The sequence below is a fragment of the Maniola hyperantus genome, chromosome 1 (genome assembly GCF_902806685.2).
Source record: "Maniola hyperantus chromosome 1, iAphHyp1.2, whole genome shotgun sequence".
NCBI lineage: Eukaryota > Metazoa > Arthropoda > Insecta > Lepidoptera > Nymphalidae > Maniola > Maniola hyperantus.
The window spans coordinates 12,948,506-12,961,727 of NC_048536.1; the positions used below are offsets into that span (position 1 = coordinate 12,948,506).

The window sequence follows — 13,222 nt, forward strand, 5'->3', positions numbered from 1 at the left end:
CCATGAAAACTCCTCAACTTTTCAACATATAGTTCGTCGTGTTTGGGCTAGTTGGATTTGTTTTGACAACTACATACTATAGACCTACACAATGCCCAGGTTCTCATGATTGAGCCAGGAGGTGGTTTTCTTCAAGTATCCATCATAACTCTATCGAATTTGTCTTGACATATTCGTTATGATTTTTATAAAAGCTTTATTTTAAAAAGATTTTTAATCCTAATCCTAATAATATTATAAATGTGAAAGTGGATGTTTGGATGTTTGTTACTCAATCACGCAAAAACGGCTCAACGGATTTGGATGAAATTTGGAATGGAGGTAGATTATAAAATCAAAGAGTTCCCACGGGATTTTTAAAAATCAAATTCCACGCGGACGAAGTCACGGGCATCAGCTAGTTGAGGATAAGTATTACCTGTACCTGCACCCAAAAATAAGATTAAGATAATAATAAGTGCTGCCATAAATTAGGTACATTTAAATTAAATTTTAGTTTCTGATACCGAATCATTAAAACGCAACTTAATTACATTAGTTTTTTATTTATAATAACTAATTAACTAAAATCTTAAATCTATTCATTAATGTACTGGTTTGTAACAACGATAAGAACAAAGAAATATTAAAATGCGAAATACGGTTTCATGTTCAATAAGTTCAAATATTTAAAATTGTTATTTGTTGGTACTCATCATATAATATCCAGCCATATTATAACAGTAAATGGTCATAAAATGACTTATTAATTAATTATGAATTACATAATTTTGTGATAATAATTTGACGTATCTACTTAATAAAATAAAATATAACAATAATTACAATATAATTATTTTATAACTCAAGGTTTTTTCATTACCTGCTAGAAGGGAAGCCATTACTGTTGAGGCGTCCTTTGTTCTCAAGGAAAGGAAGCTGCTACAACAAAGACAAAACAAAATTCATGTTAATTAACTCGACCCGGAGCACAAAACGTAATTAGTAGGCGACTTAATACCGTAGAAGCATTTTTGCTGTATTTCGGGTTATTTTCTTACTATCCTAATATTAAAGGTTTACATTCCTATATAGTTTAAGCATAGTTACATCTTATACTTATTATATTTTTAAAATCTGATAAATATACAGTTTCGATTAAGGAAAAGCTATAACATTAGTCGCATTATTACAATCTCAATTGTCGTGATTGGTTGAATTCATAGTAGTCTTGCTGCCACAATACATTCAGAAAATAGGTCAATCGAGGTGATTGCGATCGTCAAACTGTAGCTGTCCAAACTACGGCGGTTGACCCATAGTTTTGTATTGTAATAAATACGAAATATTGATTTTCTGCAAGATATGCGAGTCATCAGCTAAGTCGTGGCTAAGCTCTTGGATGAAAATGGAATGTGTAATTTGACAATAATAATTAGTACTAGAGAACCGATGAACAGACCAACATACATTCGTAATTAAAAGTAAATCAAATTAGACCTAAAACTAGGTTTCATGTATAATGTAGTAGCTTTTATAATTATATGTATAGTCAAGATAGTTATAGCGCTTATAATAAAATTATATTTCACTTCATTCTATATTCAATGTTCGAAGCAAACAAATTTCTCATCCTCATCGCATTTAAAACGAATGTAATGCTGAATAATGTACCTACGCGGCAGAAAGTAATGTATATCGGCCTTTAGAATGACATTTCGGCTTTGGAGAGCGTTGTCTCTGTCACTCATACCTATACGACGTTTTGTCGGTCTCAACAAAAAAGACAACGCTTTACAAATATGCCAACTCATTTTTAAGGTCGATGTATATTACTTTTTGCCGCATACTGTAATACATGATAGTCCTCGGTGTGCTGGAGGTCAGGCGGCTGCGCGGTGGGCAGGCGCATGAACAGAATATAGTTAATGGCGAGGTCGGTGGTGAAGAGGACTCCCCTTTTGTCACCCGTATGCGGTATGTAATGGAAAGTAGTTCTTGAGCCCAGGTACTTAAGCTGCTATATATATTGAGAGCCATTAGATAGCCAGGAAACTTTACACATGCAGGTTAGCAATATCTACCTTATAACCCATAGTTTTCCCCTTGAGCCTTTCCCTCAGAAGGGCAGCTGTGTCAACAGCGCCACTCCTCGCATGATCCAGTGCTCGGGTGGCTGCGCGGTGGGTAGGCGCATGAACAGGATGTAGTTGGTGGAGTGGCCCGTGGTGGACAGCACGCCGCGCCGGTCGCCCGTTTTGTATAGCGGGCAGTTGTAGAACACGTCCGTCGGGATGTCTTCCCGCTTTAGCGGTATCAGCCATACCTATGTATCCAATATTTATACTGAAATGGCTGACCCAAATCTGCTTTGCTGTGGTGGTAGTTCTAAAAATCCTTTCTTAGTGGAAGGGTTCCAATTTCCAAATACAACTGTTCGAAAGCACAAGGCAGTAATTTATTTACCCAAGCTGAAGTAGCCTAGAATTCAAACTGATGGATGATTAGAAAATATTTCTACAATAACTGTGGAATTTTAGGTTCAATCCCTCTTTCATAAGCTTTATGTAAAATTTCTCAATAAAATTTCTCAAAAAGATATATAGGGGTTTGTTAAGAAATACGAATTTTGAGTTGTTTTAGCGAGATTTTGTAATAATTAGAAAATATCTCAGAATTATAAAACTGAGGCCACATTGGCTAGTGTCTTCTGAACTTCTAGCCTCTCTAGCAGCTATAGCTTCTAAATATATTATTCAGGTTCTCTACGGCTATTATGAAATGCTCAAAATGCTTCCGTTTGGACGTTCCACTGCTGAAAAGATATGATAGCTTAAGAAATAATAGCCAATCTAGCCAAGAATAAGGCTAAAAAATTCACTAACCGGTGGGAAGTCGTCGTAGAGCACTTTAGGGATGGACTCGTCGACGCAGTAGTCCTCCATGTTCCAGCGCGCGCCCTCCATGAACAAGCCGTGGATGTACACGCCCTCTTCCGGCGGAGTGTCCAGCGTTAACGAGCGTTGCACCTGATTCCACCAGTGTAGTACTTTTATACGAGTATAATCCGACATTACAATGTTCATCTGACGGAATTTCGCTCATGGCAGCCAATTTTTTCTGTCGCTATCGAAAAATAATTTAGGCAAGTTTGAGTCAAAACAGAGTGAGCTGGTGTTCATAAGTTCATTCTCACATTTAGAGAATTTGTTGAAACGATCCTGGAAAGGGCTTGATAGTTCATTTTCTACCTATTTGCTCTAGTTACTCATCAGTATGGATGGATACAGGATATTACACGAAATAAAATAGATAATAATAATCTGGATTCTGACCTCATAGTGGAAGGCGAGCTGGTCTATGGGTATTTTGTATTTGCGCGCGTAGCTCTGCTGCGCTGCCGTGAGAAACGCCTGCGGGAAATAGAAGCCCGACAGCCAGAACACCACCGGCGGCCCGTGCTGGTGCCAGTGCTGCAGTTAACCAAATAGAAAATATAAAATAATACAGCAGTACAATATTGTCTGTTTTGTTGTTGTTGTGTATTATGTTGTAATATATGTGTGTATTATCTTTATGTGTAGTATGTTGTGTATAAATGCCGAGCATAGACTTTGTTATTGAATTCCAAGTCCCAACTCTTCAATCTTGATGCTGCAAGGTACTGAACTCCTAAACTGTGTGGATTTGGAAAGTTTTGCTGGTGAATTGATATTTTAGGGGTACCTAAAATATCAAATTCAATTTTTAGTGTAAGTAGTCATTGCTTGGTAAAGCAAATGACTACTTACACTAAAAAGCTTAAAATTAAAATAAATATTAAAAAAACCGATCATAGTGGGAAGCTCGCCCGATTTCAACATACATACACGTGTACAAACAAAAGCTATTTTTTACTTTGTAGTAGTTTTGGAAGTCGGTTTTATATACCTACAAGCTTTATTTCTATCGGGTATCCCACCAGCTACGACAGCTAATGAGTTTTTCTTCTAGTCCAACGCTAGCCTTCATCACACTCCTTTGTTATTTTCTGCTTAGTGTATTTTTTATTGTAAGAGGGGAAATTGTCTTGAACATCCTTGATGGATAGTACTGGATCTCTTTCCCCATTTGGCCTATCACTACAGTAGGTACTGCAGTATTACTGCAGCCCTGTAGTTATTGTACCTGTAGAAACTCAAGTCTCGCCAGTAGATCGTTGAAGTAGGCGGCGAGCGGCTTGAGCGACGGGTAGCTCTTGCCGGCCCACAGCGCGGGGATGCGGCCGCGCACCATGCTCGTTAGCACCTTCTCCTTGATACCCATGAGGATGCTCACGCCTGACAAACTGCTACAGTACTGCCACTACAGCTCAATGTACCTGCAGAAACTCAAGTCTCGCCAGTAGATCGTTGAAGTAGGCGGCGAGCGGCTTGAGCGACGGGTAGCTCTTGCCGGCCCACAGCGCGGGGATGCGGCCGCGCACCATGCTCGTTAGCACCTTCTCCTTGATACCCATGAGGATGCTCACGCCTGACAAACTGCTACAGTACTGCCACTACAGCTCAATGTACCTGCAGAAACTCAAGTCTCGCCAGTAGATCGTTGAAGTAGGCGGCGAGCGGCTTGAGCGACGGGTAGCTCTTGCCGGCCCACAGCGCGGGGATGCGGCCGCGCACCATGCTCGTCAGCACCTCCTCCGTGATATCCGTGAGGACGCTCACGCCTGACAAACCATCACTCATTTAGATCCATACTACAATATTGTTACAAATACAACTCTCGAAGCTTCAATTACCTATACCTACGTGTTTGGGTCAACATAAGTACTTCCTTTGAGACAAATACCTACCTCATTGTTCTCAACGTTCGAGTATATTCAGTTGTTTATACCAGTTCAGCGTGGCAACCTTTTTTTTTCTTGTTGACTGCTTGGAAAGTTCGAGGGTTGTTTGTTTGCCTTCTATCGAATTCAAGAGAAGGTTCGACAGAACCGTTTATAAGCAATGCCGCGGATCGACCCCGGGAAGTTCAGTGCAGTTTAATTCTAACAGCGATCGAAGTGAGTGACTAGTGAAAGCGATTCTTAAAAGTATTCTTGTGTTCAGTGCAAGTGTTAATTACTGTTTATTAGTGCAAGTGTTAGTTTTAGTGGAGTTTCAGTAGGTACTAGGTACAGTGCGTGAATAAGCGTTCTTGTTTCGGAAACTGTCATTTTAATCCGAACCCCTAGCACGTAACAATATAAATACGAAATTGTGTCTGTCTGTCTGTTAATTTTTCATAGCCTATATTAACCGATTTACTAATTAACCGATTTAGAGGCTTTGTACAGAGATAGGTTGCATCCCGGGGCCTTTCGACGGCTACTATATACTAAGTACATAAGCTACTTTATGTTCTAGAAAATCAAAGAGTTCCCAGGGGATGTTACAAATCTAAGTCCGCACTGAAAAAGTCGCGGACATAATACTATATTATTTGCTACAGAGATAGTCAGCATCCCGCAGACGGATAAAGGCTACTTTTTAACCCGGAAAATTAAAGAATTCCTACGGGATTCTCAGAAAATCGACACTTCTGCGTACTTATGTAATGTAAAGCGTGAAATTAAAAAATATTATTCCCGATATTTGGAACGCAATCATGGCAAATATCAAAGTGTCGACACCACATGACGCGTTCGGGTTTACGATTCGGCAATCTCGGAGACGTCAACCTAGAAATAAAAGCTGTTACGTCAAACAAAATATTTCTTTCAAGATTTGACGGTTTATAAATTACTAGCTAGCCCGTGACTTTCGTTCGCGTTGCATAATATGTAGCTTATAGCCTACGCTATTGTGGATAAAGTAGTAGTAGCTTTCTAATGGGGAAAAAATATTAAAATTGTTTATCGCTACGTCACACGTCTTAAAACTTACCCTGAACAGCTCCAATGACAGCCCTGGAGCTGGTTCGCACGACGTTGACCAGTCGCTCGTACCTAGCCGCCTCCTGTATGACCACTATGGACATAGGCGACATGTCGGCCGCCTTGACGTCCCCCTCGTGTGACGGGCCGCTGAGGATCTTGCTGGGCAGTCTCGCTAGCACATCTTCCGCAATGGCCATGGCTTGCTGCTCGGGCGTAGCGCCTGCCCCTCCGGCGGCCATTGTGTCCTAAGATTATTATATGAATGTGAAACCAAAATAAGCATGGAAAAAATTAAAGTATTTGGTGCCAAGCTAATTTTATTAACTATGTAGATTTCTAGCGTCACAAGGTATGTGTGCATACATTATACTCACATATACGTATAATGTGATGCACACGTTCCTCTCATAATCTCATTATTCTAAATTTTCAATTTTCATAATGCTAGGTTGATGTAATGATTATGTTAGGTAGGTACATAATATTTTAAGTTTGTCTATCTGTTCGTTACTTGTGTTTGCGCATCATTCATCTAATTGAATTGCAGCTTTGTACAGTTGTTTTTGGCACTTGCGTAAAAGTTTCTGACATATTATAACTATTAATGTGCAATAAATGGCATTGTAATGCATGCGGAATATTAGAAAAAATAGAAAAGAAAAAACGTTTATTTTTTAAAGTTGTGCCACATACCACCAGAACCTACCTAAGCGCACAGAATATATAAGCGGTTGATTATCCCGGCCCCTCTAACACTTAGCTAAGTAGTATTCAAAATAAATATTGCTGCGTAGACAACAAAAAGTAAACAAAAGCATTTCAGTGAATAAAATATCGGCAACAATCAAATTCCGCTGCAAAACTGTTTAAAGCATTATTCCATACACTCAAAGTGATAAATGCTTATTCGTGCGAAAGTAAAGCTTCATTGAATTCGAAATGAATTCTTTCGTGAAAAATTAATTTAGTACTCACCAAAAAATGTTTGAAACGATCCTTTTGGGAATAATAAAATACAAAATGATTACTAAATTGTACAAATGGCTTGAACAATAACGGAATTAAGTATTCAAAAAGTTTTGCTTACCGTGCGATCCTTCATGCCGACAAAGACGGATGAAACAGAAACAGATGATTAAATAATTTAACTACAAAAGAAAATATTTTAGTACAACTTAGTAAAAAAAAATTAAAAGCTATTTAACATCTACTATCTATAGTACGAGGCAAGTCGAGATGGCAATCGGGGTGGGACGCGGACGCCCCGTACAACCGCACAGCCTCCGCGCTAACCCGGATAGCGTGGGCGACGTGCGAGTGTGTGGAGCGTCCCCCCGCCTCATACCCCGATTGCCGTCTCAACCTGTTGCGTACTTAAACAAATCTAAGATTTAATATACTTACCTACTTACTTTAATCAGACACAATATGAGTACGAGTATTTACGAGTACGAGTGATAGCCTAGTGGTTAAGATGTCGACCTTCTATTCGGGAGGTCAGAGGTTCTATCTCGAGCACGAAATCACTTGCATTAACGGTGAAGGAAAATATCGTTAGGAAACCTGCATGCCTGAGAGTTCTCCATAATGTTCTCAAAGTCTGCCAATTCGCATTAGGTCAGCATGGCGGACTATGTCTTAAACCCTTTACATTCTCAGAAGAGACCCGAGCTCAGTAGAGGACTGGTGATAAGTTGATCACGATGATGATGATGATGATGATGGCGATTAGTGGTGCTAATTATACTTCTCAAACTAATTAATTCATAATCCAATGAAAGCTGACTAAAGGCTAATTAATCTTCTTTTTACGCTAGTTGGTCTTGTTATGGATGGATTAGCGATCGCCAACGAATGCAACATACCTATGACGCTAACAATAGACATGTCCACGGGTCCTACGTCGAATCTGTTCCTTGGCGTTCATTAGATCGGAGAGTATGCAATATTATTTTCACTGAAATATGTTTTTTTAGATCACCGAATTCAAGCATTTACTCATTTGCTTATTACCTGTGTAAGTACTGCGGTATTAAGGAGATCTTCGGCTTCGCGGAAATGCTTAGTTATGTCAGCATTGGGGTGGAAGCCGAACACGCTCGGCGGCGTGGCCACGGGCAGAGATCGCGCGAAGTTAACAAAGTCCGCTTGCTCTCGTAGACTCGGTATGTAGTACGTGCCTAGAGAACCAGACGTTTTTAGCGATCTTCCTTCATTTTGCTATTGACATGTTTATAAGTACACTGTTATAAATAAATAAATAAATAAAAGTTTATCGGCTTCTATAATCTATACAGAGTGTAATTAGAACGGTAGCGAAAATTTAGCGTGCGCGTCATAGGCATGGCATTGACCTATCTACGCAAAGTTCGTTGACCTCTAGCTTCAGTCAGAAGTGTCATTCGTAATATATCGCGAACTTAAAAAAATACAGGTATTTAAAAAAAACCGGCCAAGTGCGAGTCAGGCTCGCACACTGAGGGTTCCGTACTACAGTCGTATTTTTTCAACATTTTGCACAATAATTCAAAAACTATGATGCATAAAAATAAATAAATATCTGTTTTAGAATGCACAGGTAAAGCCCTTTCATATGATAACCCACTTGATATAGTTATCTTACTTCGAATATTGACAATACTAATTATTAATGCATGACCGCAATTTAATTTTTTTTTGTGTGATCTAACCCTAAATTCACGGTTTTCAGATTTTAAATTCACGGTTTTCAGATTTTTCCCCTAAAGCCAGCTATAAGGCCCACCTACCTACCAAATTTCATGATTCTAGGTCAACGGGAAGTACCCTGTAGGTTTCTTGACAGACAGACAGACAACAAAGTGATCCTATTAGGGTTCCGTTTTTCCTTTTGAGGTACGGAACCCTAAAAACGCGTTTTTTGTGGTATTTTATGAGTAGGTTATCATCAGTGCTATCACCTGTTTTCGTTTTTGTTAGCGTTTTAATTACACTCTGTATACTGGTTTAGAAAAAAAAAACATTGTTGACAGTTAATATAATTTCCTAAACCAATTGACTGTATTCATGTATTTTGCGTGCTCGCTTACGTCGTTAATACCCATGTGCCACTAATCACTGCATGGCGATTGACATAAAAAATATATTTACCTACTTAGCTAGTAGTTCAGACACCAATTATTTCAATTCCATAAAAAAATTGAGTCCAAGAACTTTCGCCAATTTTAGTACCTATTAGCAAAATCTGTATCACCAAGATGTGCAAAGTATATTCGAGGCGCACGATGTTAATTAAAATATTAGTTTTTTTTGTTGAAGATGGTAAGGTCTGCATTTTTTAAAGTATTTATAGTAGAATAGATAGTAATGCTTTCGCTTGACTACAATATTACAAGAGAAAGTGATGATGCAGCCTATGCAGCACCTTTGCCTTAGAATGTTTTGCTGTAAAAATTACACTGTCGACGATGAAAATACACAAGCTCTGTGAATACTTACCAGAAGGATCGAGAGGATACTTGTCCTCGTCGATGGCGCGCGGGTTGTAGAACTTGTAGAGGATGGTGTTGAGGCAGCGGCGGTCCCAGTCGTCGGTGACGCGGCCGCCGTAGTTGCACTCGCCGGTGAGGTACCGGAGCGCCACGAATTGTACGTCCTAGTCGGGTGATGATGAACATGGGTTGTTTCAAGAACACTTCTAACACTATAAAAATCTAAAGAATAATAGAGATCCGATAAAGTTCTCTGTGCTCACGACTGAAGAATGAGATCGGGCTTTTGTGACTATTTCCCGGTTTGCTGATCGCGGTCATAAAGATAAAATATTATGGTAACTTTACTATAAGGTTTCTAATATTTAATATCGCAGTAATTGTAAAACTACTTATTGTTAATTGTTTAATAAATATCTTGAAATTAATGTAAAATATAAAAGAACAATAGCTCGCCTCGTATTCGTTGAGGAACATGTAGAGCTGTGTGACACTGATGCGCAGGTCGGTCTCGTTGAACTCGTAGCGGATGTTCCAGCCGAGTGGCCCGAACTGGCGCCGCTCCTGCACCACGGCGTGGAAGAAGCACAGTGCGAACAGAAGCTTCTTGAAGATTTCCGGCTGGTTGTTGCCTTCGAACCACTCCATGTCGTTTATTGGGTCACTTTGGTATGAGCGCGCAACGTTCGCTCTGAGACCTATTAGATACATTCTCATTTCATTAACCAGCATCGAAAACTAATTCTTAGCAACTTCCCTGTGCCAACGATACAAATATTTTACCCAAAAGTACTTAGTATAAAAACATAGGGCACGCCATACTATTTCTAGTAGGTAAGTAGTAAGTACTTAGTATAACATACTCACTATACCTACTAATAACATTACTCTCACTACTCACTATACTAGTACATTACTGCAGTGGCCAGCAAAAGAGGCAATGATGGACGAACGTGTAAATGTGGGCCGAGGCGAAGTCGAGGCACACATACATAAGTCCATCAATGCCTAGTTGTGGCCAAGGGTTGTATAGTCTTCTTTTCTCAAATAATGAGCGGAAATTAATAATAAGTAGTGAACTCCTAAGCCGTGGTTATTCGGGAATTTCTGATGGTAAATTGATATTTTAGGTATCAAGCAATGACTACTTACACTAAAAAGCTTAAAATAAATAAAATAAAAAAACCGACTTCCAAAACCACTATATCTACACGTGTAGTAACTAGAAACAATAGTTATTTGTTATGCAAGGTTGCAAACTTGTTATTTTGTCACGAGAGTTTGTATTGAATTCCGAGCCAGCGAAGGATGCTAAGGTTGAACCACGAGCGAAGCGAGTGGTTCAAAGATAGAATCCTGAGCGTAGCGAGGAATTCAAAGGCTCGAGCGCAAATAAATTTGCAACCGTGCGAAACACACAACTTTTCATCTCACTACAGCGAGGAAAACGCTAGATGATCTCAGGAACTAATGAACCGATTTTGACAATTCTTTCACCACTAGAAAGCTACATTATTCCAGTGACATAGGCTATATTTTTTTTTATAATTAGAGATCCCTACGAAAATTATAATAAGCTACCCGTGCGAAGCCGAGGCGGGTTGCTAGTAAATAATAAAACCATGAAGTTCACATTTCGCGCCAGTTGCTAATAAAAGTTTTAAATCCTTAGCTCTTACCTTGTGGTGGCTCATTAGTCATTTTGACACCATTTTGTAGAACATAGACCGGGAAATGATCCGCCGGGTAGGACGTTAGCCACAATCTAAAGTCAGGGTGAGTTGAGTCAGGGGTAAGGCTCTCACAAATCTGCGAAAATGAATTACTGATCAAAAAAATCTAAATTTATTTATTTCATGTAGGGTAATTTTAGTGTCTCTTGTGCTACGTTGTTAAGGGGCATGGGTTTGATAAAAACTGCCATATCCCTTCCAGGTTAGCCCGCTTCCATCTTAGACTGCATCATCACTACCACAAGGTGAGATTGCAGGCAAGGGCTAACTTGTTTCTGAATAAATAAATAAACAGTCTGCAACTCTGCCACCAGTTCGGAATGTAGATTATACTGAGAAGAGCCGGCAAGAAACTCTGCAGTTTAAAACAGGGTTAAATGAAATATATCAGAAAGGTTCTGGCACATAATTGTAATTATTAAAACTAACAACTTTTGTTCTAGGACTTTTCAAAATTCCGAATTAATTTTTTTCATACCAAACATTGAATAAAATATGTTATTTCTCTAAAGCGACATTACACTGTGAATCCAAATACACGAGACGTGCGTGTGGGCGCGCGGCGTTGCCGATGTTACAGAGTAGTTACATGGAGAGAATCTATATAAAATGTTGAATATTTGATATTTCACAAAATATCGAGTTAATAAAAAATCGTAGAACAAAAGTTGTTAGTGTTAATAATAACAATCACGTGCCGAGAGCTTTCTGATATTTTTTATTAAACCCTGTATAATATTATTTACTCAATTTGGCGCCCAATATGGGGCAAAAGAAGAAAATATTTTTTCGAGATAAACAACGTTCAAAATTGGATCATGTATATTTGGTTTGGTACCTTTTCCAGTATTGGCATCCAGCTTTTGGCTAAGTGACAGTTTTGCAATACAACCCACGTTCCACTTCTAATGCCTTCATCTATCAACTTCACCGCTATAGGACCTTGTCCTTGTCCAAGCGACAGCGAGTATAAGCGTGATGATCCGAAACCCTATAAAGTGATTTTTACAATTATTTGACTTCAAGTGTATTGAAATATTGCTTTAGTTGTAAAATTAAGTGTAAATAAAGTTACGTTGTAAATAAAGTGGGAAGATGAGGAAGGCGGAAGGCTGTGTGTGGTAGCGCTCTTGGGTCCAGCAGTGGAAACAAAACATGTATATTTTATTTAAATATCCCGCGAAAACGCTTACCTGACAATATGTCGCCTTATAGGTCATTTTGACGTCACCCGTTGGTAAATTTTGGTTATTAACTATACTATACACGCAACTGTTTACGAACACTTGACGTCATCACCACTCGGCCAATCACAATCGTTTACGATCACGTGACTAAAGTAGAAAAAATATCATTTTCTTCGCCGATTGTCTCTTAAAATATCTCGTACTTATTTTTCTTTACTGACTAAATACTGGGTTTCCAAAATTTATATTCAATCATCGTGCCATCAATAGATCTTATATTGGTCATGCTGTCAAATACCCTATTGCGAAATAACTAAAACAGATCTATGAATAGACACCTACAATAATAAGTACTTAATGTATATTTCAATGTGTACCTGATCGTCAGCAAATTTTAGAAGAGTCCCCATAGGATCCGAGCCCGGAGTAAGGACAAACAATAGCGGTATACAGCAGTGCGAATCCGAGTACGATGAAGCTAAATCAAACAACGGTGGCTCTACAAACGGACGCCCCATTTGCGCTGCAAACAGAATCCTGTGTTATTATTGTACTTACTGTAAAGGCTGTGACATACATGCTTGCACGTATCATATCAGGCACCGGTAACTTATTGGCGCCATCTCCACGGACGAGACAATAGCGGTGTCATCAATAGTCTCGCTACTCTCGCCGTGCAATCAAATTCGATACAACTCTTATAGACCAATCTCCACAGGGTGAATGGGGGATCAGAGCCTCAATAGCTCAACGGGTAAAGGCAAGTGGACTGAAAACCGAAAGGTCGACGGTTCAAGCCCCGCCCGTTGCACTATTGCCGCACCTACTCCTAGCACCAGCTTAACGCTTAGTTGGAGAGGAAAGGGGAATATTAGTCATTTAATATGGCTAATATTCTTTTAAAAAGTGTTCTCCTAGCATGTTAGGTAGGTGCAAGCAGAAACTTGATAGGTATAT

At 39.2% G+C, this 13,222-nt stretch overlaps 1 protein-coding gene across 1 annotated transcript in view; it reads right to left on the minus strand.

The window, feature by feature from the left end:
- Positions 1 to 643: 643 nt before the first annotated feature.
- The window catches only part of Dhc36C (Dynein heavy chain at 36C), a 64,905-nt gene continuing 52,326 nt past the window's right edge, over positions 644 to 13,222 (minus strand). Inside the window, exons 63-74 of the mRNA XM_069498734.1 lie at positions 12,643 to 12,788; positions 11,917 to 12,069; positions 11,025 to 11,154; positions 9,802 to 10,043; positions 9,353 to 9,509; positions 7,889 to 8,055; positions 5,883 to 6,120; positions 4,533 to 4,684; positions 3,315 to 3,452; positions 2,865 to 3,008; positions 2,064 to 2,305; positions 644 to 921 (exon numbers count right to left, since the gene is read on the minus strand). Coding sequence (XP_069354835.1) covers positions 2,099 to 2,305; positions 2,865 to 3,008; positions 3,315 to 3,452; positions 4,533 to 4,684; positions 5,883 to 6,120; positions 7,889 to 8,055; positions 9,353 to 9,509; positions 9,802 to 10,043; positions 11,025 to 11,154; positions 11,917 to 12,069; positions 12,643 to 12,788 — 1,874 coding nt within the window. The 3' untranslated portion in view covers positions 644 to 921; positions 2,064 to 2,098. The remainder of the gene's footprint in view (positions 922 to 2,063; positions 2,306 to 2,864; positions 3,009 to 3,314; positions 3,453 to 4,532; positions 4,685 to 5,882; positions 6,121 to 7,888; positions 8,056 to 9,352; positions 9,510 to 9,801; positions 10,044 to 11,024; positions 11,155 to 11,916; positions 12,070 to 12,642; positions 12,789 to 13,222) is intronic.